The sequence below is a fragment of the Rhagoletis pomonella genome, unplaced genomic scaffold, assembly GCF_013731165.1.
Source record: "Rhagoletis pomonella isolate Grant_MI unplaced genomic scaffold, Rhpom_1.0 Rhpom_scaffold_00002, whole genome shotgun sequence".
NCBI lineage: Eukaryota > Metazoa > Arthropoda > Insecta > Diptera > Tephritidae > Rhagoletis > Rhagoletis pomonella.
In genome coordinates this window covers 20,865,186-20,891,943 of record NW_023458556.1, presented here as the reverse complement: position 1 = coordinate 20,891,943, position 26,758 = coordinate 20,865,186, and the positions used below count along the sequence as shown (strand labels likewise).

General features: G+C 36.4%; 1 protein-coding gene across 1 annotated transcript in view; it reads left to right on the top strand.

The window, feature by feature from the left end:
* LOC118733265 (netrin-B) overlaps nt 1-25,740 on the top strand; it is a 362,526-nt gene extending 336,786 nt beyond the window's left edge. The window contains exons 2-7 of the mRNA XM_036462598.1: nt 12,185-12,373; nt 19,289-19,438; nt 19,523-19,612; nt 20,212-20,277; nt 20,507-20,738; nt 23,161-25,740. Of these exons, the coding sequence (XP_036318491.1) occupies nt 12,185-12,373; nt 19,289-19,438; nt 19,523-19,612; nt 20,212-20,277; nt 20,507-20,738; nt 23,161-23,302 (869 nt within the window). The 3' untranslated portion in view covers nt 23,303-25,740. The remainder of the gene's footprint in view (nt 1-12,184; nt 12,374-19,288; nt 19,439-19,522; nt 19,613-20,211; nt 20,278-20,506; nt 20,739-23,160) is intronic.
* Nucleotides 25,741-26,758: the final 1,018 nt, after the last annotated feature.

Below are 26,758 nucleotides of genomic sequence, written 5' to 3'. Positions count from 1 at the left end.
AAAAACTCATACACACCAGCACATTGAAATTCCTTGTAAAATGTACATACAATAAATTATTTAGCTGTCAATATTGCTTCGTATTTACGTTGTCAATGCCAACCGAAGTAGCGCGAATTGCCCATCACTGCCCAACTTAATGGAATTTCATCGTTTGTTATCTGTGTGTTGGCATTATTATAATCGTTGTTGTACTACTAAAGAATAACAATAACAATGACCATAAAGTACTCGTATTGCATAAATTCCAGCATAACTACAAACGCATCGAAAGTGTTGCCAACTGCAAATAATTTGCGTTCGCTTTATTTTCATTGCAATTCCAAGCAAAAAAAAAAAAACAAATATATATAAATGTGTGGGCGTGCGTGTGGGCGTCGAAAGATTCACACTTGAAGACGGAGCAGAGAGTGGGCGTTCAAGAATGAATGTCAAGAGTGCTGCCACTAAGTCTGCCATGGAGCTTCAGTTAACATAGCGTGGCAAAGGACAGTGTCTCAAGAATGCAATAAATAACATTTAAATGGCATTATAAGCATTTACTACTCGTACCGCCATCACGCAAATGGACAGGCAAACAAACAAATACGTAAACAATGGGTACAGGCAAAAGTTTGCGTAGAAGGAGCTGCGACTTACGAATAAACTATTGTGGCAAGGAATTTGCTTCGCTCCAAACAATTTCGCGTTGCAAATATGATTCGGTTCAATTCATGTAAAAATTCATATTTCCCTACATTTATACATTGTCCTGCAATAATTCCAACGTTCCGTGCTTGTACAAAAACAGCAACAACCATCATGAAAATACATAGTCAACGACATTAACGCTTTTAAGTGGGGGCTTATGCGGTCGGTCATTAGTTAGTTTAGTAAGCGTAGCGTTGCCTCACTTTAGTGGTGCGCGCCGAAGTTATGAGACAGCATATTAAATGCATATCGACAATAAAGTGTGGCAAAAATACTAAGTTGACACCAGCAACACCGCCAACGCCCGCACACAGCGAGGATAATAATGCGAGTAATAACTAAGGAAACGGCAACTACGAAATGAATGAAATTAGTTAATTTGTTTGCTAGCAGGGGTCCTCGTAAATTTAATATTCATTGCGATAGCAAGTTTGTTGTTTTGTAGGAAGTTGTACGACAATGGCGCTTTTGAGTGGGTGGCAGAAAATAAAAAAGAGCTACAGTAAATTTTACTCACATAATGAATATAGTCGCGAAACTATGGGTAAATTATAGTGAAATTGCGTACTTAGTTTTTCTCTATGACGGCAGGATTTTCTTTAAAAGGACTTTGAAATTTAAAAAAATATGATAATTTAAAAAAATGATTTAAACAATTCAGTACGATGTGGGATAACAGTAAGGATATCATAGAAATGAAAAAATTCTGTAGAATTATAACAGAGTAAACTTTGTGGTGCGTAGGGACGAATGGGTATGAAAAATGTCCTTTACAAATTTTGTCCTTAAACATCTTTGAAAATTTGCAATATTTGTTTTTCGTTTAATAATTGTTTGAGGACTAATATACGCACGACCTCATCATCGAATTTCGTCCGGCAAGCTTTATTAACTTAAAAAGATAAAATTTATTAAAAGCAGACTTTCAATACCTATTCGTCCTTGTAAACCAAAAAACTTTATTATGACTAAATTGTACAGAATTTTGTCTCCCATTTGGTACCCATTATTGTCCGTTGTACTGCTTTTTTAAAAATAATTTTTTTGAACTAATCGTAGCTTCAAAATTTCAAATTTGAAAAAACACAGTCTTACTATATTTGGCCCATAGTTTCGTGAGTATATCGATTCTTTCGTGTTTTGAAATTTTTTTTTGTTTTTGTCGCACGGCGTAATGACAATTGCCATTTCATACGCACCTTTTTAAGCAATAAAGGATACCTTCAAATGACAGAAAGTAGAAAATATCCATTAATAATATTTGTACAAAATAAACACACCTTACGATGCTGCCATCCAATTAGGCGGCCATTAAAAAAGTTAAAGCACACTAAACTGAGAATGTTCAAAAATGGTATCAAAATTTTCATATTTTCGTGCGACCCGAAAATTCTATCACAAAAAAAAAATGCAAGAAAATCAAATGAGATCCTCTGGGTCTTGCGAGACGAATGTGGAAATGTGGTAACAGGTAGCACAGGATATTTAGTACGCCATCATTACCTTTGTTGAAGAGATTCTATAATACTGAGTTCCCTGAGGCTGAACACTGGTTTAATACCAGCATTGATCCCAGACTCACACATTATCTAATCTTCACTGATGGCTCCAAAAGTGACACTGGGTCTGGATCTGGGTTAATGGGCATAAGCTTTACATTTCTCTCTCGGGGAGTATGCTTAGGTATTCCAGTCTGAGATATTAGCAATCCTCAAGGCCATGGACTACGTGGTAGAAAATAGATGCAGGGAAAGGAGTTTACGTGTCTGACAGCCAAGCTGCATTTAAGGCATTGGCCAGCCCTCTAAGTACTTCCAAATTAGTTCGGTAATGGAAGTCTCGACTAAATTATGTTGGCAAACATAACAAGCTTGTTTTACTCTGGGAGCCAGAGTGGGATCGGCCCAGGCATTCCTCGCATTCCCCACTTCGGCAATCGAAGCCACCATTAGCAACTGGGTGAATACTTCGCTCAGTAATGACTGCGAGGCATCGAGGGGCTGCAGGTGGGCAAAGGTCATGTTGCCTTCACTCTTAGAAGGTTTATCTCACTGAGCAGTCGGGACTGCAACTGGTAACTTCACGTAGCACAAACACCTGACGGTGATAGGCATACATGAAAACTCCATTTGCCCATCCTGCCTTGAAGACGATGAGACGGTGGAACACTTCTGCCCTGCCTTTGCAAGAATCAGGTAGGAGACATTTGGCCGCGATGTGTTGAGAGATGAACAGCTGAACTCTTTGACACCCAACAATCAAACCAAAAAAAAAAAAACAAGTGGGAAAAGATTTTCATATCTCTCTCAAAAGATAACATTGATAAACAACTCGACACATATCACTTTTTCGCCAAACTGAAAATCGCTGTTGGTAGCACGAGGATAAGCTGCAATATTTTAATTTGAGATCGCCACAAAACTAATACGGCTATGCAGAGGGTCGTTGAGAAAAAACATCCAAATTGGGAAAGACCTATCTGCAACGTTCGGGCTCAAATGATTGTTTAGAAAAGATGACTCACTGTCGTGGGACTTTTTGCATCTGAGAATAAGCTAATTTTTGAAGTGAAACTTCTTTAGCGGCGGTTGGTTGGAGGGGAGTAAATTGGCAAATTCAACGGAAATTGCACACGGAAATGGTGCAACGGAAATGGTTGGGACGGAAACAAGTGCTATTGAATGTATGTTATAAATTTCACAAAAACTTGCTAATAAAACGTTAAAGAATAAGACTTAGAAAAAGACCAATACAATAATGAAAGTAAAGGTGAGTACGTACATAGATAAAGAAAAGGATAAAAGCAAAGGTAACAAAAAAAAAAAAAACAAAAATGCGTAAAGATAATGGCGACAATTCATTGATCTTCAGATCAAGGTAAATTTAAACACCTTACTTATATAAGGGCAGAAGTGAAGGGGAATATGTAGATGAAAAAAATGATAAACATAAAAGTAAAAACAAAGATAAATATAAAGTAAAGATCAAGATAGAGGAAGAAAGGTTAAAATAATGGTAATTATATAGAAAAGGATATAGATCGAGACACAAAGACTCAATCCGGGATTTATGTTGGGATTTTAGAGATTTTCGATATTTTTTATCGGTTTTTTGATCGACATTTTTAACGATTTTGTTATCGATACTTTTTATCGATACTGTTATCGATTTTGCAATCGATATTTTTATCGAATTCGTCGTCGATAATTTTACCGATTTTGTTATCGATATTGTTATGATTTTGTTACAGATCATTTATCGATTTTATTATCAAAATTTTAGCGATTTTGTTTTCGATATTTTTATCCAATTTGTTATAGATATTTTGTCAATTTTGTTATCGATTTTGTAGTCAATACATTTATCGAATTTGTTATCGATTTTGTTATCGATATTTTAATCAATATTATTATCGATTTTGCTATCGATGTTTTTATTGAATTTGCTGTCGATATTTTTATCGAATTTGTTATCGGTTTTGTTATCGGTATTTTTATCGGTTTTGCTATCGATAGAGTATAAAGATAAAAATGAAGATAAAGAAAAACATAATAACATAAACGTAATTGGACCGAACAGGGGTAGAGGTAGGGATCTAGATAGAAAAAGACAAAAAATATAACCTTAAGCAAAAGCAGATGTATGTATGTATGTATACATGAATATTGATTATGAGACAAAATAGATATTTAACGTAAGTTTCACTTCTCCAGTGGGGCCCAGGCGCACTTACTTTTTTTTTCTTTTTTCTTAATATATTTTTAGCTTGATTGATATTCTAATGACGTTGAACGTATTAAATTAACAAAATATTGGGTGTATCATAAAGTAATCCCTTTAAGAGCTAAGTTTTATTTTATGTGTTTTATTGAATTTTTTTTAGTCTACATTGCATGCAACCACTTTTTTCCCTATGGTTTCCGAGGTATACGCCGTAGTAGTCAATTTGTCAGCAACGCACATCAATCATAATTTGCTACGGTTTTTTATTATGACTCAACGACTCCAAGCCGCAATACTAATAATCACTGTCCCAAAAAAGGGCTCCGGAAGGGCGTGTGGGAACACTCAGTTGGATGTATTGGTCTACCAAAAAGAAAAAACGAAGAATCAACAAGAAATGTTTGTGCGACATTGTCAATATGCAACTTCTCAACTTCAACATTTACAGCCTTCAGCCGTTAACCAGCCCCCCCTCTACCATTCATCCAGCTCGTGTAATTTTTCCGCTTTCTTTACTTTTCCGGCTTTTCCCACTTTTCTGTGCGTCCTTCCGGTTGTCGTTCAACATTTTGGCAGTTACTTACTGCCAAGACGAGCGTTCCAACCAGCGAGTGAGCAAAATTGATGAGTTTTCCGTAGAATTTTGCATTTTTAATAAAGTCACAGACACCGACCACCAGAAAAGTAACTTCGAAATAAAGTAAGTAGTAGCACTGAGTGAATGGATTGGTATATTTGTTGACCAAGTGCCAGTGCGGGGGTGGCGTAAAGTAGCAAATGGATTATGCCACGTTCAGCCAATCTCTTTTTTTCACCGCTGTTGCTTTTCTCGATTTTCCATGCAAACGCACAAAGAAGTGTCGCATTAATTTTTCAACTTTTTTCTTAAAATTTGCATGTATTTTTTTTTTTTTGGTGTTGGTAAGATATAAGCGTTTATTGATTTTTTTTGTTGTCCCTTTTCGCTGTTGTTTTGTTTAAGCTGCTATCGAAAGGACTTGGTTGGTTGCTCACCCTTTCGTTTACTTATCACTGAGTAAATATCGAAAGCGTTTTATTGCCTAGATACATTTTATTACGTGGACATATGAAAATAGCTTTTTTAAGAGTAAAGTGGCGGTTGCCTATGTAGGTACATACTTACATACATATAAAACCATTACGCGAGCTAGAAGTTGTACATATGTGAGTTGGTGTTATCTTTTTGTAATTGTCAGGCTGACACTTTCGGGGCGAGATTAAAAAGATAAATTATTTTTGGGACAAATTGTCTAAAATTTTTCATGGTTTGTGTATATGTATCGTGCGTATGTTGGAAGATTGTCATATCTTCAATCCAGAATGCAGGAAAATTGCTTTGAGCAAAATAGAAGAAAGGCTGCCAGCTATTTCTGTATGCTTTACTCAAAAAACTAGTGCTTCGAATACCAGGAAACCTCCGCTGTAATTCAGACCCTCCGTTTACAGCGCCTCTTTGCTCTAGTAAATCACCCGCTTTCAGCAATTACGAATGCAACTCGAAAAGCGCTACTCACTGCATAACTAAAGCTACGGTACCGTCGAGGTCTCGCAAGGCAGAAGAAACATACAACGAAGGCGAGCATAAAGTAGAATCACATTCGCCAACATTTCTGCATATTTACCATGTTGCTTAACCTGTACTTAGTACGGGAGCTCCAAAAGCTGGCTCCTCTCGTCAAGGATTAAGGAACTGGAAAGTCTGCGGTACAAACACTAAGCGCCCTATGCCATCGAGTAGAAGACTCATCATCCAGTTTGATGATGAGGACTTCACCAGTTTAAAGCCCTCTGAAGCTACTCACCAAATCCGACGTATCGATTGTCGCCTGGCCCAACGTCGCCGATTGTGGAGGCTCAGAAGAACTTCGTAAAACTGGAGGAGGTCATTCATTCAATGGGCGAAGTAATTAATTCTGACCTTCTACATCATATAAAAAGGCGCAGTTGGTGAAGCGCTAACAGGCGGCAGAAGAATCTCCAGTAACGGCACCGCAATGGGCCAAACCTAACATAGCATTTTTATATGGACGAAATTAGAACTCACAGAGATGCCATTCAACTCAAAAATGTTTGCAGTTTTACCATAGGGTTTTATTTTTAGACAAAGTTGTGTATTACAATATGCTTTAGTGGATTTTGAACAGAACCGAACCATTATTTGGAGTGATTTTTGGTTCGGTTTTGGCATTTCAAAATAAAAGTGGTTCGGTTCGAAGCCCGTAAAACAGCGATGGTTTGGTTCAAAAACCGGTTCGGTTCAAAACCGGTTTGCAGCCCTGACTAAAACCAGTTGTGGCGAGGCGTCTCATGGCAGCTATAGTAGACCTCACATAACGCGTATTTCTTACAGCTGCTTACGTTTTGTTGGTAAATACTCAGACGCGATAAATAGGGGAAAAGCTGTACAACCAATTCCAAATTGGATCAGCTACAGTTTAAGATAAAAAAATTGGTAGTTATCTAAGAACAATATGTTAAAAAATTAATTACTTACAGTTGATTCGGAAGATCCGAACTTTTCGTTATTGCTTTAATTTTGTTTGCCGCAGTGACTGAGTGGTTAGACGTGCGTACTACAACTCCGTAGGACCTGGGTTCGACCTCTGTTCTTTGTCGTTTACGCCTTCATATTATCCCGCCCATCTTCCAATGTCCGTCCGTCCATACACCCACATCTGGAATAAATCTTCACCGTTGAATTCAATTAACAGTCCATCATAAATTTATTCACGCAATCCCTTACTTTCTACACATTGTTCTTAAAACTAATGGAGTTTTCGATTCTACCAAAAAAATTTCGCCTTTTCATTGCCCCTTTCTCTTTTCGTGCTCGATTCTAAAATAAAGGCAAAAGGTAAAAAATCAACACAACCGAATGCTCATAAAAGAACCAAGGCCTTACTATAGATGTAAAAATTGAAGACGAAGCGCACACCGTTCACGCATCCAGTTGTAGGCAAAATTTTGCTAGAATAGGAACTTGTATTCCTTCGCGCACCCTCTTCTGCGTGATGATTGCGCCACAACCTGGACACGTGGTTGTGACAGTTCGGCTGGTGCCGATAAGGAATTGTTTACAGCTTCGCTTTGACTACAGTTAGAGCCCGAATTGCTTCCATCTCAAGCAACTATTGTCGGGGAAAAAGGAAAGAGCTCCGAAGAAATTTTTTGTCGCTCCTCGTACTATAGTTGTCAACGCAAAGTCAAACGTCAAATATCAGCTGAGTGGGAGGTGTTCGGAAAGGGTGGCGCATGGTCGCATGCGCGCCGACCAAATTTGTTTTAAATTAGTGTGACCACAACAATGTAAGTACTTAGTTCTTATTGTGCTAGAATAGCATTTAACAATGAACCATAACAGTTTTTCAAAGTAACCCACTGGGAAAATAGGTAAGCACCTTGCGAGGTAAGCCATGTTTTCTTTCAGTTTTTAGTACCAAAATTGTCATCATGGCCAATGTCATCTACTAGTAAAGGGCAAAATGAACACCTCCGAAGACACATTACGTTGTCAGTTGTAAAATAACGTGCAGCCGAAGTTATTTCCCAGCACCGAACTACTCCGAGCGACTGCTCTTCATTACACGTAACTTACTTTGTAAAGCGGCTCAGAAGTATGTCTGATACCAAATGTACATTCTAAATTCCTACTTACATAAGGCGGCCATGCCTTTGTAAAAGTAAGGGACGATCGGCAGGGAAACGGTAATGACTTCCAGGTGAAGAGTAAGTTGCTAATAAGGTATTATTACGTGCTCCTAATTCCCACTGGGAATTGACTGTGCATGAAAGCTTCGTATCGGGATATGCTATCTCACATAGTCATTCGCATGTTTATGTATATATACATATACTGACAAGCTGCCTGTAACGAGCACTTTCTACGCCAAATCCCTGCTTCAATGCACCCAATCAGAAAATGTGAAAATATCGAGATCAGTGATTGTAAAAATACTTATTTTAATGTGTCCAAGTATTTAGTATGTATGTAGGTTTGGCTTTTTATAAGTATGTATGTATGTAAGCGCTGTACTTGAGTACTTTTGCCTGCACGTGTTTGAAAGATAGTCGCACTTTGGCATTGGAATAGTTTTCTTCGCTTTCTTCTACGTTTGTTCCCTTTCATTGATTGCTGCCACGGATTGTAGCTGATGCAGGGATTCTTTTAAGCGTATGTTTGTTATTTTACTTGATCTCATTGCAAATCCCTACCGATTTTAAATGTTAGTTTTACGAAGTTGTGTGTCTGTTTGTGTACAAGCGAGCAGCATTTATTTATTTTTATAGTACTTTTTTTAAGTTAAATACTTATCTATCGCACTGGTTGCTGACTCAACAAAGGACAAGCGTTGATTTCACAAAATCAGTGCAATTTTCCTCTATCACTGCTTGGTATTTGAAATGTTTTTATTTTGGGAAATTGCTGAATGGTTTAAGATAAGTATTTTACTTAAGTATAAGGAAATATTCTCTTGTTCAACTGGGGAACGTAAAGTTAATTGTTTAATAAGAAAAAAATATTGCACGATTGCTAAAGGTTTCTTCGGTACAACTCCGCTGGCATGTCCTTATAGTTTAACAATCAGTATTTTTAATAACCATCTTCTCAGTTATGCATTGTTAATTTACATCAGAAGCATTACTTATTCAGAAGGTTAGCGAATTATTAATATTCAGGGCTTCGGAGCGGAGTGGAGCAAAGGAGCAAGGAGCAAAGGATTTTAGCTGGAGCGGAGCTGGAGCAAAAATAAAAGTTTTCAATATCAAGAGAAATGCGTGAATAACTTTCCACTCGATGCTTTCCGGCAAATTTTTTTTCTGCAAATAATTGTTCATAGAACGTACAACAATATTAGCCTAAAATGCGATTTTAAAGACATTGAGATGTCAGTAATATTAAAAAAAAAATTAATAACTTTATAAAAAAAAATTTATGATCAAATAAAAAACAAAAATTGGAGGAAAACTTCATAGTAACCATAATACTTTTTCTAGAGATAGATTCAACCGTTTGATTAAAAGTTACCACCTTTCAGCTAAATGCGGCTTACCACGCCTGGTATACATTTTACGTCTGCCTGGGTTGACTTAACTTTAAAGCTCAATTCAATGACATAAACAAAAGCTGATTGCGTTTAAAGTGTGTAAAATTCAACACGCGAAGTTTGCTGCAATGAAGGCAGTGGCAGTCTATTTAGAATTTGGGCTAAGTTGAGCAGTACTGCGAGCTGTTACTGCTGCATTGTGTGTCGCTTCATTGCACAGCAGAGTTCCTGATTTCAAAAAACTGACACTGCGTTATTGTAGTTTGGGCTTAAGAATTTTCGGCAAGACCCGAATAAAAAGTCTTTAGCTGCTTTCTTTTTATTAAGAAAGTAAAGATTTTCACAAATTTTTCAAAAAAAATTTGATGTTATTGCACAAATGCAGAGAATTTCTTGACAAGAGTGTCTCATCCATTTTTAAGCGACTGGTCTGGACGGTGCTTTGGTATTCACTTAAAATAGTTGCCGCTTTTTCAAAGACATTTGCCGTTCAAACCTGCTGCAATACGCAACCTTGATTACCTGCCAGTTTTCGACCAGGAATTTGTAACCTCTTCAAAGGTCAACGAAGATAAGTGTTATCGTTGGCATAAGTTAGGTTAAGTTAGATTAATGTAACCGGTGTTGAGTCACAAATAGACCGGTAGGTCCTTGCCAATTGGAGTTCGATTTTAGGCGTTAAAGTAGGCAGATGTCTACTAACTGCTCGAATTTATAGGCATTTTAGTCATATATTTGACAGTGCGGGGCATCGGCATAGAAGATGCTCTAAGGATTCCCTGGTTTCCACCACTTGTCCACGATAGTGATATCCATTCGTTGAGCATGAGCAGCCACCCGGAGAGGCTAAGAATTATAACAAGTATTCTAATAGGCCATTGTAGGTTAAGAGGCCACTTGCGTAAGCTAGGGATCTGGTCGAGTGATCTATGTCACTTTTGTAACTCCGCCAAAGAGACAGCAATACATCTTCTCCTAGAGTGTGCGAAATTTTCACGGAGGAGAGCTGCGTAAGGCATCTATGACCAAAAAATTAATAGCGTCTTTAGGGCTAGATTCAGTATTGTGATGAGCTGAGGGCACAACAGACCTACTGGTCGCAGAGCTTACTCTATTTATAACTATCTAATCTAACATCTACCCACTGTCATTGGAAAACACTTTATATTGTTTGATTCAATTTTGATTTCTATTTTGGTCACTTTAAGCTCGTGCAGTAAGCACCGTATATTTAAAATATTTAAGTAAATAAATCCAACCTTGTGTTGCAGTGCGGACATTTTAAAAATCCGCAACTTGTCATGAGAGTATGTTAGCTTTTTTGCTTCTATTTTTGTTTAATAGCTTTTAAATCCATTCACGAACAGAATTGAAGCGTTGGAAAAACATGAAAATGCCATCAAAACGAGAGCCGTCACATCCAAATACACAGGCACACAAACCTTTTGGGCAAAATAAACGCTTAGACGCACACTTTTAATGCTCACTCACAAACATTGTACGATACAGATCACAATTTTTTACGCGCTTTTCAAATCTACTGTGACATGTTATTTTCTGTTTTACTTTTATTTGCACTTTTCATACATTGGCAATTCGTTTTAGTTTCATTGAGTGTGTATAGGAGATTGTCGATTTGAAAATCGAATCACAAAAACATTCAGGTTCACTTGTTTTTCGTTTTTATTATTATGCGCCTACTTGAAAGGACACTACTTCACACACATTTTCTACTTCAAGAGTTTTTTAGTCGGTTTTGGGCATAGCGACGTGAAAGACCGTTTGAATGAATTGAAAAAAAGCCGTAGATGGTCCGGTATGTTCATATGTAAAGGGCATAACCTGCCCTTGGTACACAAATTATGTAGCACAGGTTCAATAATAAATACGAAAGTAGTCTATACGAGCGTAAACATGGGCGTAGCCTGGTAGGGGAAGAGTTCCAAGTTTTCCCTTTATATTTATAAAACCAGTACCCTGCAACGCTAGCTTAATAATTTTGAAGTACTGAAACTTTTGGGAAGATAATACATACAAACATGTACTTCAGTTATGCTTGCACATACTAAAATGCTTTTTTTTTATCGCAATTTACTAGCATAAATAGTATAGTTATATATGTACAGTTATATATGTCTCCCTTGACTACCACAATTCGATCTGTAGGTTCATGTTTCTTGCCTTTGTTGGCGCATTGTGGTTGCAAATTGAATTGCACACATTTCATGCTCACCACCTTTCATTACCGACAAAAGGTATAAAGCTGCATTAAGTTGAGTGCCTGAAACAATTGCGCTCTATGCGTAAATGCCGGAAGTGTAGTAAAAAAAATGAGGTGTTGTGTTCAATGATGACCTATCTACTATTTATTCACATAAATCGAGCTCTGACCGCCAAAAAGAGGTAAGCGACATTTTTTTCAAAATCATATTTTTGATGCAGAAAGAAAATTTTGATTGAAATGTCGCTTACGTATTTTTGGCGAATAGGGCTTGGTATGTAATTATGTATATTATTTTACTGAATATAAGATATGGCCCTTTCTAATTACATCAATAAAAGTAAAATCGTTAATACCCAAGTTCCACCTTGTACTTGCAACTATCTAAGTTTTCATACAAGTCAGAAATCTTAACTTATGTACATATGTAACTATACGAATTAAGCATTAATCCATATGTATTCGGTTTCGCTTTATCTTCCAGTGTGTCAATGCAATGGACATGCGCGTCGTTGCCGTTTTAATTTGGAACTTTACAAGCTGTCTGGCCGTGTTTCGGGAGGAGTCTGCTACAACTGTCAACACGACACCACCGGCCGTTATTGTCACTACTGTCGCGAGGGCTACTACAGGGATGCAACCAAACCGGCCAATCATCGCAAGATCTGCAAACGTAAGTCATTTGAAGAAAAAATTTATAATAATTTTTTTTTTTAATTTGGGTAGAAAACAAGTAATTTTTAAGCAAAAAACAAAACCGACTTCAATTCTCATAAAAAAATTTAGGATTATCGTAAATTTCTGCACGATCCAATTATCGGATCTAAACAACCCTGGAGGTACCAACTTTCCGATGAAAAAATTATCATCGAAATCAGTCAACGTGGTCCAAAGTTATGCGGTAACATACATAAAAAAAAATAAGATTAAAAAAAAAATTCCGACGAACTGATAACCTCCTCCTTCTTTGAAGTCGGTTAAAAAGATATGTATGTATGTACATATATGCAACAAACTTTAGGTAATATTATAATTAGTTCAAAACTTATATTGAATAGATATTTACAAATTTAGGTATATGAGCTGCAAACACTTCTATTTAGCATAGCGAATTAGTTATCCTGCAACTATCAAACAAATAAAAAAAGCTATTTTTTAATTTTCGTATGTCAAACAAGGTAATTAATTAATTTTTTTTTATCCAACATTACAGTGGAGTGATTAAGGCTAAGCACAAACTGTCGGAGAGACCTAAGGATATTAGAATCTCAGAAAATCCAAATATTATAAAACATTTTCCTCTGAAGGTTTTTCGGCCATCGAAAATTTTCTTTAAAATCAACTGCCAATAAGAGACAGTTTGAAATTTAGATTACTCAATTTTAAAACGACTATATCGTCTTCCTTTTGTTTGGGCCTAACGCCGCCTAATAGTATTTAGGCTAGTCCTAAAAAAGCCAGTAGTTTCTCTTCTATGCCAACTGACTCTGGTGGTTATCTAAAGAAAGAGGTCTTATCTAAGGCAATTTTGGAATACTCATTGGTGTCTTTTTTACGCGGTGAATACGTAGAGGACACTTGGCGCAAACGCCGGAAGTCGTGTGGTACTTTAACCGGATGAAACGATGCGTTTGTGGCCACTACCTGGTGAATGACGTTGAAAAATTTTCTCCACATGCGTGAAACTCTGCACCCGAAACCATCCTGAAGATGTATCTGAAAAAATTAAAATAAATATTTGACACTTACATATTGGTTAAGACCTAAGTTTTACGCCGCCACCGAACGGCAAATGGTTTAAATATGAGGCTTTTTTTTCGTGCCAGAAATACACTGGGAAGTTTGACATTGCCTGCCTACGGACTGGTAGTGCTCACCTTAAACCATTCGACCACAGCAACAAGAAATATTTAAAGATTCGCATCTAACTGCAAACAATAACAAATTTAAACAAGTAAGAGCAGCGCTGTCTTCGGCTATGCCGAAGGCTTCATAGCTTTCATGAACATCTGCAAATTTTAGTTTGACAGATTACTGCTTTTGAATACATCTGCATACATCGATAGAGGAGTTACATACTTATATAAAAAATCGCATCTAAACAATCAGAGGTATGGAAGATATACCTTTTATTAGCACCAATCTAAGTGATTTTCACTGCTATGTGATTGGTATGTAAGCCGGTAACACAATTTATTGGGTTTAGTTTCCTACATAAAGGAGATATATCGCAAAAACTGGTATCTGAACAATCAGTGGTATAGGAGATAAAGCTTATACAGCATAGATTTTGACGATTTTCAAATTTTTCGATTTTGTTCAAATAAAGGGTTTTACAGTAAAATCCCATATCTGAACAATCAGATGTATGGAAGATACATATATGTTATAGTCACCCGATCCTTGTTATTTTCACTGTAAGTATTCAGTTAATAATGAGTGAAAATGGTGCGAAATTTCATGTTCCTAGCTGCATAAATGGGGGAGTTATGATAAAAGACCTCATATCTGAACAATCAGTTGTATGGGGGCTGCAGGTTATAGTTACCCGATCTTTGTTATTTTCACTGTAAGTCTTCTGTTGATAATGAGTGGACACAGCTCAAAATTTCATGGTCCTAGCTACATAAATGGAGGAGTTATAACGAAAAATCTCATATCTGAACAATCAGTTGTATGGGAGCTATAGGTTATAGTTACCCCATCTTTTTAATTTTCACTGTAAGTTTTCTGTTGATAATTATTGAAAACAGTGCGGAATTTTATGTTCCTAGCTATATAAATAGAGGAGTTATAGCGAAAAATTTTATATCTGAACAATCAGTTGTATGGGAGCTATAGATTATAGTGACCCGATCTTTGTAATTTTCACTGTAAGTATTCTGTTGATAATGGGTGCAAGTACTGCAAAATTTCATGTTCCTAGCTACATAAATGGAGAAGTTATAACGAAAAATCTCATATCTGAACAATCAGTTGTATGGGAGCTATATGTTATAGTGGTCCGATTCTTCCGATTCCAACAAATGATTAATACATTATAAAAATACACCCACCTACCAAATTTTATCCGGATATCTCGAAAACTGAGAGACTAGATTGCATACAAACAGACGGATAGACAGACAGACGGATATGGCTAAATCGACTCAGCTCGACGTTCTGATCATATAAGTATACATTTTAATGGGTATATCTCTTTTTATTCTGGTACTTACAAACATCGGACCAAAGTTATAATACCATTTCATACTCATGAAAGGTATAAAAAGGTACAAGTATTCATTATTAGCCTTTAAAATTTATCTGCCTTTCTTAAAAAAAAATGTATTCGCAGAACTGTGTAGTTTCCGAACCAAAAAAGGACTTTTTCTAGTAAAAGCATTAGGGGTATTCATTTAACGTTATAAACTGCCGCTAAAGGGGATACAATTGTGAATTTGTACGTCTTTCGATTTGTACGGCTATTTCGATTGAAGCAAAAGAATGCCAACTCACCATTGAAATAGTTCCAAGTTTAACAGAAGTCTGCACGAGTTGGTATTAGCGTATTCTCATTCCTAAGTATTTTTACGTTCATGTCCGTAGTCAGTTTTGCAGTTGTTCTACGATAAAGTTTCTTCAACGCAAACTTGTCAAAGGTGTTGAGTTAATTTTCGAACAATGAGCTAATCAGGACTAGAAATCTAAGATAATCGCATGTGTTGAACAAATAGCAACTTTTGTGTGACATTCCTCGAAAACAACCACCCATCGACTTCTAACGGTAGCTAGCTACATTCCCAAATACTTTTTATGCACAAACGTTCATACATAGGTAGGGAACATATTTGTTGAAAAGTTTTTCTTCCATCGATTCGTCACGAACTCATCAGCTACACCAAAATCCCACACATCAGCAACGGATTTAGAATTAGATGTTGTCATCATTGAAAACATTATCGTTGCAAGCAATTCCAAAACAACAACAGCAACATATGAGCACATTTACAACTACACATATAGAGCACATTTACAACTACATATATAATTGAAGAGATTTGTGCGAGAAGAAGTGTGGTATTGGGAAGGGGGGCACGGCAACTATTTGTGGTATAAAGTTGTTGAAAGCAATGGTGGATTTCTTTTGCTTTTCAATTTCAAACTGAGTAATCCATCAGACATCGGTATTTTTTTTTGTGGGAACCGAGTTGGCAACAACAACCAACACAGCAAAAATGCCAATGGAAATAGTTGGTAGATACGAGTTCAAAACCAATTCAATGCTTTATTTCATAACTCCCTTTCGAGTGCGCATTCTCGCAGTTTACCGGGCTGACGAGTTGAAGTGGTGGAATGACAGCGATTAAGGTATGTACATAGCTTCAAGTGGAATTTCATTCAATAATCCCTAAACAACAGCAGCGACAACAACACGAACGTTAGACAGAACAAATGCACCTTGTCTAAAATTTGTTTTATAATGCTGAGTATTTAGAAAAGTACAAAGTCGCGGGAAATGGTATTGGTACTCGTAAGTTCAATTGAATTTGAACACGCACGTCGTGACTGTTGTGTTTCTTCGTGCTTTATTAGGGCTCGTTCACACAGCCATGACTCAACTTCCAAAAACTGTGACCGAGAGTAGTAAACGTGCTACGGTTTCGAGGAAAATTGGTATTGTATGCTTACTCTTCCTTCATTTAGGCACGACATTCATATTAGATATAAAATATGGCGGATTATATTGTTGAACCCTGCTATATACTAATGTCTTTGCTGTCTTAAAAACATAAGTACTCCAAAGCATCGGGCATATTTTACGGAATTGTAAGTTCAAAGCCGTGAAATTTGAAAAATTGCGATTTCCTAAACTGTTTGGCTACCCCAAAACGCAGTTGAGTTTAGATCAAAACTTTGCCGGCCCCTACAAATGATTTATACATAAACAAAATTAGGGTATCACGGATAGTATCCGGTACTCCTTTCCGGTAGTCCTTTACTTTAACGCTCATTTCTTTGCCATTACTTAAGCTGAGAGAATATAATTGATGGTTTTGAGCAGTTCCTTAAATCCGTGAAAGTGAAATGAAGTTACCGCTTAAACTTCATCATATACTGTAGCTTGTAAAACATTTTCTGAATATTTACGTTACAACGTTATAGGCATAATTCAGCGGAATAAAATACAACGAGTCAGTTGGCTCGGTCGTACCGCAGGAATCTATATGTGACCTGGTCTACGAAAAGGGAGCTTACGTGCGAAAAAAGTTTTCTGTGAAAAAGCTGTTAAAAGTGAAAATCATCTCATCTTCCGTCCGAATCAACCAAAAAGTGAAAATTGATTTTTTTGACACCTAAGCCCCTTTCCGTAGACCAGGTCACATATATTAATACGCTAACGAAATCCCATACAAATCTATTCCTCCCTACTGCTGCTATGAATTTTAAATAATTAATATTAAGGTTTTGTAGCTTTAATAGATATATCTTTAAGAGATATCTCTTTAGTGATAAAAACAATTTTAAAGAAATTAGGCTGCTGAATCTGCACAATTTTCCGAGGCAAATATTTTTGTCAAAAATATTAAAGTGTTGTCCATTTATGTTAAAAAATCAAAGGCACTCACCAAAAATTTAATGAAAAGCTCGCCCAAATACTTAGGAAAATGTGTGTGCACCAAATACTAATATTTTTCAGTGCCCAAATACAGTGCCTGCTCAGAAGAGTTAAGTAATGCAATACTTTTTGACTACTATATTAATTTAATTAGGGGTCAAATAGTTGCAATAATGTTTTGCTAGTCATGACTGGTTACTTCATAAATATCTCCCTATTTGCTCATAATATTTAAATAATATATTCACTTAGTTATTCCATCCACAATGGATTATTCACACAACAGAGTTTTGAATACTCATTAATAAATGGCGAAAAGTACAATTTAGTAATCTAAAGAGTAAGATTTGATTACTTTTTTATAGCCAGTTGCACTAAAGCAATTCAAATGAAAAATTATTATATTTTTAATTGAAGTTAATATGAAAACTGACAGATGCGAAAAAAATAACCTTTAACTTAATTTTCTGGTGAAACTGGCAGCTAAAATTGTATCACTTTAAATTCTGGAATACTGGTAAACACAGAAGAAGTTTATAACAAAAATTTTCCCCAAAAAAAAAACAACGATATTGCATACAATTTTATTCCAGTTTTAAATAATTTTTTTTTTATTCTGTTTGTTTCTCTGTAGCTTTATTTAACATCCATAGCTCTTTTTGGACTTAGATGCTTAAGCGTGCCACTGTACAGTGTTCTATGTTGGAAAAAAGGACAAACTCAAATATATCGGGAACGGGATGATATAGAGAATAAATGTAACGGTATTTTAAAGATTTTGGAATGGAAAATTCGGGAAAAAAGTACCGTTAATTATAAAAATTAACCTGATCCTTAAAATTACTGTCTTATATATAAGCTATTAAAGTTTTATCCTTGTTTTTGAAATAAAAACCAGTATGCAGTGAACTTTTTAGAATATGTGTGTACAAATGTTTCAATGGTCGCAAGACTAAAAAACGCCGTTTAATTTTTTTTAGGTCGAAAACAAAAAAAAAATTAAAAAAAAATTACTTTCGAAGATCGGTTTTAGGTGATGATAATTTTTTATTCAATTAGGAAGGTACTCCTTGACACAATAAAAGTAAAACTCAGTTTTTGAAAATTGTAAAATGTTCATTGCATACTGGTTTCAGGTAAAAAAAAAATTAAAACCTTATATGTGTTTGGAGGTCCTTTTAAAGGTCAAGGCAATTATTTAATCCAACGAGATTATTTTTACTAGTTTCTCCATCTCAAAAGCTTTAAAATAACATTAAAGTTTTTCACTATCTCTTCTGCTTCGCGAGATATTTGATTTTGCCCACTTTTTTCCAAAATGGAACACTGTGCGCCGCTCCTATTCCCTTGTTATCTCTGCGGCCTTTTTTGTACTTATTGTAATCTGAAATTGAGTTCTCGTTCTTTGCACTTTGTATTCGATTACCTTTTGTGCATCGATTTGGCCTCTTTTCATTTTAATTTTCGCTTTCGCTTTTGTTTGCTGGCTGATATTGTTGGCCCACAATAATCTACTCGCTCGTCAGTAGTACGTTAATCTCCATCTAAAGTTGTGGTGGAAACGAAGAGATGAAGGGAGTGTGAGCAACAAAAGTGCATAAAAGTGTAAAAATAAGAGCTTAATTGATTTTAAATTAGTTTCACTTGTTGAATAAGGGGAAGAAGAATTTTGTTTATGGCCGCTATACAAAAGTGATCTGCAGAACTTCTTAAGTGATTATTTAATCTAAGCAACATAGGTTTTTATTTCTGATCTATATTTTGGCAATCTTGCGAAATTACTTCAATGAACTTCCACAGTAGTAAAGGATTTAATTCGCAAATACATTTGATTTATCAAAATCATTAAAACCAATCGAATTGAATTCGAGAAATATGGTCGAAATTAAAATTCAGAACATTGCCTTTCCTGAAGAAGTAGAAAAAAATCCTGGCGTTAGAGAAAACTCAACTCACAAAAAAAAATCTTTTCCTTTCTCCATTCTCCAGGCTGCGATTGTCACCCTGTAGGCTCCACAGGCAAAACCTGCAATCATCTAAGCGGACAATGCCCATGCAAAGAGGGCGTAACTGGACTGACTTGTAACCGATGTGCGCGCGGCTATCAACAGACCAGATCCCATGTGGCGCCCTGTATAAGTAAGTAAAAAAAAAACAACAATAATGAGTAAGGAAAAATTATTAAATTTCAATTATGACATGAAATAAATTTTCCCGCAATAGAATTACCGACCAAAGCGAATATGATACAAGCGGAGAGTGCAGTTAGCGAGTATCGCGAATCAGGCGGAGCCGATGATGAAATGAAAAAATGTGAGTGTGAAGAAAAAAGAAATAACTAATTTGCAAAATTACATTAAAATAATTGTAAGTGGCAGTGAAAAAAGGGGATGAAATGGAGTGTTGATTAAAAGGTCGGTCAGCAAGCAATAACCGCAGAGCTGCCGAATAACTGCACTGTAAGCGGCAGAGGGAGAAATGAAAATGGTCAAAATACGAATAAAGTTTTCGAGCGACATTTTTGCAGTTGCTGCGTTTTCATTTCATTACAATAACTACCACATAACGGCCACTTCCACCCTTTTTTGTGTCACTTTGAGGTTTGCCTCCTTTTTGTGTGTTATTTTCGACCGCACCAAAGATACGCAACACCCATACACACACACATTCACAAAAGCATAATTGCGCCGAAATGTAATTTACACTCGTAATCAAATTTTCATTGCAAATTTAGTGCTTAGAGTGCATTTCACTTTAATGAAATTTACCAAATGCCCCAACGCGACAAACTAGTTAATTTCGTTTAATTTGAGTGTGTGCGTGTGTGTGTGTTTGTGTTTGTGTTCATTGAACTGTCCGACACAGTGCATTGGAGTTTGAAATTTAATTAACTTTTATTTAATATTCAACAGATTGTGGCAAATGTAAGGCCAGCCCGAAAAAACTCAATTTGAATAAATTCTGCATGGAGGATTACGGTACGTATGAGTAACCTGAGCGCATGATAGCCATACATACATACATATGCATACATATATCGATATTTGCTATTGTTTTTGTAATTTTCTAATGAATTTCATGCATGCACGCATTCATGCCCGCGGGCTATTACAATTTTAATTGTATTTATGCTGACGCTTCTATTTTAATTTATTTTTTTTTCTTCTCTTTTTCTTCTTTTTTCTCTCTTCTTTTTCGTCATTGCAGCCCTTTTGGCAAAAGTCATTGGGCATGACCGCGCCTCACAGGATATCAATACGGAGAAATTTTCGATTGAACGACAAAATGAAATTTTCAAATACGAAATAAATATACAAACGATTTTCAAGCGGAACCCTTTGCAGGGTACGACGAGTTCGCTGCTGGGCAGAGGGCATATGATGTGGCTAGTGCCGCGTAAGAGTCTCGAATGCCAGTGTCCCAAAATAAAGTTGAACAAGTAAGTAGGAAATTTATTTTAGTTAGATTGATTGGCGCTTTTACACATACATATATGTATATACATAAATGTACATATGTACGTATGTAAACATGTGTCCATATATAGCAATATATTCATATCGCATATTTCACTAAAATAACTGATTTGATTTCAATAGACCTTTTAACTTGTGGCAACCACTTTTAAAAATATTTTCCAAATTGATGTGGAGGAGAAGTAGTTCGTAGTAAATGAATGGCTCAAGGACTTAATCCTCCGGCCTAAAATCACCCGACAAAAATTTCCCACCAATAACTTCCTGGACAAAATCATCCTAAAAATACTCCCCAACGGTGAAAAAATATACATCATTTTCAGCATAAAAAATCTTCCGGACAATATCCCCCGCCATGTGCACCGCGACCTCTAAAGTGATTGATTGTGCGTGGGCCTGTATAAGAAGGCTTTTAAAATTTCGGATGAATTAAGTGAAGCGCCACCTAACGGAGACAGTCTGCGCCTAGCAGCAGCGTCACATTCACAAATACTCTATTCTGACATTTCTTCGTCCAGATCATAAATGCGACAGACGTTTGTTTCTGAAAGATTAATTTTACTGAGGTGACAGCGAACTGAGCAGTGCCCCGTATAGCAACCAATGGGAGTTTGGAGCTCTTCTCTGCCTAAATTAAGAAGTTTCTTTGAAGCTTATTTTAAAGGGAAGATTGGGCTTGTCTCCGCACTGGACATGAAGTGCCTCTTTCTACGTAGTTGCATATTTTTTATCCCCTATATGCGTGTGCTTTGGTCACAATAGGATTCCTGGCCATGAAATACCTTTTACCATTACCTACATTACTACTATATTCTTGGTTCCAATAGCATTTGGGACATTGAAGCGGTCATATAAGTACTTGCTGAAAATTGATTTTGCGGGACTTCGGTACCAAAAGGCCTAATTGACTGTCCGACATAATTCAGATATACCTATTTTGAGTATGTGGCTCTTCTAAAGCATTCTCTGCCGCAAGTTTCTATTGAATTAATCTCCGCTTTAAATGTGGTGGGATAGCTACCCATTGGTATAGATTATTTAGAGTTCCGCACAAATATGTCAGCCGCAGTTTTACCATTTTCACGATGAGTCGACTGCACTCTTTTGGTCTGGGGCACCACGATCGGAGCTCTGGGCACAGAGAGTTGTTCGGAAGGTTGTCAGAGCAATATCCTTTGTTTTTGGCACCAAATGACAAACTGATACCTAGAGTCTCCTTTGGTAGAAAGGACGTCGTTAGATTCCCTACAAGGGAACAATGGAGAGATCCAGACCATTTTTGGGAAGCTCGATGAAAACTTTCTATACTGACGGCTCAAAGACTGGAGTTGGATGGCATCTGGACTGAGACTTCAGATGCTTTACCGCTTTGGGTGCAATAACAACGGTCTTTCAATCGGAAGTCTTTGCAATACTGAAAGTGGCAGACTGGATAACTGGCGAAAAGTGGCGCGGACATAAAATCAGGATCTGCAGTGACAGCCAAGCTGCTCTAAAGGCCTTGGCAACCGCTCGAACCTCTTCAAAGTTAGTCCAGGAATGTAAGTTGAGGCTGAACTCCGTTACAAGATGGAATGAGCTTGAACTTGTGTGGGTGCCAGGACACTATTTAGGGTGTTAAAGGTTACGAACTGGCTGATGAATTGCCGAACTTCGGAGGACGAGGATAGTACAGAACATTTTCTCTGCCGCTTTCCGGCCTTCTCCAGACTCAGATGGTACATTTTTAGGTCGGATGTACTGAGAATGGACGACGTACATTCTTTTTCCCTCAACAAATGGGTAAAATCCATAAAGGAGCCTGGTAAGTTTGTAGAGGAGTAATGAATTCCGACTCTCACCTACATATCCTTTTCCTCTAAATCCTGTTTCTTGGCTTCAAGTAGAATGGGCAATACTGCTTGAGTGCTTGGAAAAATTTGTTTTTGGTTTTTTCCGGCCACCCACAATTCCATTCCATTCCATTACATTACTATTTTCAAGTATAGATTAATCTGTATACCAAAGCTCCCCATTAGGTTTCGTGTATGGGTTCTCTACATTCCAGAAAGCTCCTCAATCTACAATGCGTATCCCAAATTTTGTAGGGATTTCTAATGCATCACGCATTTGAAGTAAGAATAATCGTTAGGTCAGTATTTCTATACTTACTGTAAGTTTAATTAGCCCAAAAAATAATCAACAATTCTCCCTTAGAGTTATCACTGAAAGCAGTAGACATACACCCAAATTCATAAAAAATAAAGAAGACTTTATAAATGCTTCCGAAGCCTGATTGTTAATAAAAAAACCGTTTCTTTTGCAGATGATTCAATTAATTTTATCTATTTTTAAAGCTCACTTTCACTCACTCTTTTTGCTTAATTTCGTCACTTCCTCTTCTAGATCATATCTCATACTTGGACGTGATGCGGAAGCCGCACCCGGCTATCTAGCCATCGGCCCCAGTTCGGTGGTGCTCGAATGGAAGGACGAATGGTCGTTGCGCATGAAACGCTTCCAGCGGCGAGCGCGTAAATGCAGTTGAATCGAACCGGAAACGGAATATGTCAGAGCGGATTTTAATTTCATACATTTGGATAGATATCGTTTCTTGTATAAATTGTACAGTTTACTCAAATTTTTGACATTCTTCGGTATTATGCTATAAATACAAGAGTACGTAGAAAAAGAAAAACAACCAACACACACACACATAAACAAACAAAAAACAATAATAACAAAAAAAGGAATATATAAACAAAACATTAAGCCATATTTATGCAAACTATAAATAAATAATGCAAAGCTCATAAGAAAACGCAAAGGCAACAAAATCAACAACAACAACAGAACACACTCATGCTCATATAGTACATACATAGTACAATGCATGCATACATAATTGATTAAGTACGGAGAGCGCAAAGTATTAACCGTCGAGAGTAATTAAAAAAAAAATTAATTGAATTGGAGCGAAAAAATCGATTTCATAAATATGACTTCAATAATTTATAAACTTGATTAATCAGCATGCACACACACAACACGAAAGCATGCATGTGGGAGGCTAAATAAAATGTAGGCGCTCTAAATTTAAAGCTTTTAAGCTTTAAATTTTATACTTTAAATTTGAATTTTGCTATTAGTCAGCAATTCGCTGCTCTTTCAGATTGCAAACATTTTGCTTTTTTTACATATGCATGTATGTATGTACTTGGATTAGGCTGCGCCACGTTCCATACAATGTAAAATATTTTCTAAATACCCAAGCGAGTTATAAAAATTATATAAATTGTTTATCTTCCACCAAAATATTTCGGCTTAATCAGCGTCATTCATAAAGTTTTTTTTAGAAAAAAAAATTCTATCATAAAACATTTTTCAAGTTATAAGTAGTGCACATACGTTTACACTAGCAAATTAGCTGTCCGAGAATATCAGGGAATGGTAAAATGATGTTTCCACGACAAGTGATTCGCTCTTCCATTCGCAATTTGTGGGTAATTCAGATTCAATTATCATGAGAAATTTAACGAAACCATTTGTCAAAACACATAGACCACACACATTCCCATCATCACAAATATCGAAAAAAACGTTAGATTTATTAAAACAATTGAACAATAAACAAAACAAAGAACAAGAAACATAGATGCCAAGCGAATTACGAATGGATCGTGTAAACAGGGGAATTCGCCGTTCGTAACTGGGAGAGCGAACAACGTAATTCGGTTGTCGTGGAAACGCCTTGACTTCTAAGGACTTACGGTGGAAAAACGACCCGTTTGAGCAATAAAAATCCATAAGCGGCTAATCTATATTCGGGAATGAGAAACTTAATCTCGCAAAACCTGAGCAGCTGAGTAGCAGATATTGAGGTGATTCCACCCTCCATACTTTGAGCTTGAGTGGCTGTTGAGCCTTACCGCATAAATTCCGATCGGACAATGACGGCAAGAAATCTCATCAGTAACACAGACGTTAATTGTTAAATTTGAACAGCGTCCTTGACAGCCGTCGTTTAAGGAGGGACCCCTCACGTTGAAGTCCAAGGTCAGCGTTTGCTGAGCTAACCTGTTCAGAAGTAAGCATGCAGACAGTGGAAACCTCAAAATTTGCTTCTCAAAGGGTTTTTCTTTCATGCAGTTACCTTGCGATATACATATACACAGTGGCGGATTTACCGTAAAGGCAACATAGGCAGGTGCTTAGGGCGGCAAAATTTAGAGGCGGCCCTTAGCTGCAGTAGAATTTGTGTTTGTACATTTGAAGACATAAATTTGAGATTCAATTATGCAATGAGAAAAAAGGACAACACTGTTGGGTATTTTTGATATTATTTAAATGATAATGTTTAAAAACACAAATTTAGTGTTTTTGAGATTATAACTTATCAAGTGAGAAAACTTTGTTGATGATGGCTTTCTTTAAAAATTGAAAACCTTTACTCAAGGGAAATACAACTTTTTCATCTTAAATTGTAATAAAAGTATAGTAAATAACACAAATTTGAACATTTCTATTTACTGCTAATGGTTCCAAAACTGGTACTTTTACCTCAAAATATTTTGCTTGCCTAGGGGTGACAAATATTCAAATCCGCCACTACATATACATTGTTGTCGCCTGGAATCCAACTAACCTTGATAGTATTTCATATGATTCAATCATCAAACGTATCATGGTGTTATATCGGCCCTTATTGCCAAATGGCCATCAAAATATATCTTAATATCCATAAATGGTATAATATTTGGAAGCATCCAGTTCGCTGCTTTCTTTCTAGCGGCTACCTCTGCTGGAAAACAATACTGAGATCCGAAAGCCTAAATTATGGATTAGATGGAGATTACTTCGCTGAATACACATCCGATAACTTTTCCTTGGTCCTTTTCAGTGGCCCTTGAATGAGATATGAGTGATGTATCCACTCGCTCGCACCGTCGGGATGCAGTGCTCGGTTCGTGGCGACATGAACTCCAAGCTTCTTAGTTTCGACTACTTTTTTAAATAAAATAATTCTCCACCTTTTTATTTTTTCTTTTCTTAAATATGGTAATACAATGTTTGTTTACTAACTGACAATTTTTTAGTATATTGCCGTACACTGTTAGTGTATAAAAACAACACAAATATACATAGTTTTTTTTAAATTCCCGAACCGCCGAACAGAACCTACACCCCGGAGCAAGGAAAAAAAAACCGTTTTAACGAACCAAAGCAAAATTGCAAAAACGGTTCGTAGCGCTTAACCGAACCGACAAAATGTTTCATTCGGTTCACGTTCGGGGCCTAAACTGATGTATCCTAGAGCACTAAAATCGATTTAAATATTGTTGACTACATTTAAGAGATGCCGAAAACTGCATCAAGAATGCCATTATTTCGAACACTTTGACAGATTTTTAATCGGTTTTTTGCGCAGATCTCTTAAGTGTATATTCATTTAAAATCAAATGGCGCTTACTTAAAGTTAAAGTCAAAGATTTTGTGCAAAAAAAAAATTTTTTACAGATGTTCTCAATGCAACCTGGGTCGCTTAGCGCACAAAAATGAGATGTAATATTATGGTAGGAGCCTTGAAAAAGTCCAAATTGTATGATTTACTTGGGAAAATAATAGTTTTTTTTTTTATCGCAGCGCATCCTAATGTATCGGACATGTGTGTGCAGGCGTTTGTGCCACTGCATAGTAGCTTAACGAGTAGCTCATTATACGCAGTATGTACGTATGTAAGCGAGTATTTAAGTGTGATATGCATATACGATTTTATTTGTTCTTAATGAATGCGTTTAATTTTCGCAAAATATTTTTTTATCATTGGGTTTTTTCTTTATTAATTTTATATTTTTTCTACTTTGTTTTTGTTCCAATTCCATTTAATCGTGATTTATTAACTACACATTTGTCATCGTGTGCATATGCCACACTTATTTAATGAGTTCATTTAATTAAGCAAATAATCTTTGTGATTGCAGGCATTCAATTTGCAATTGAATGT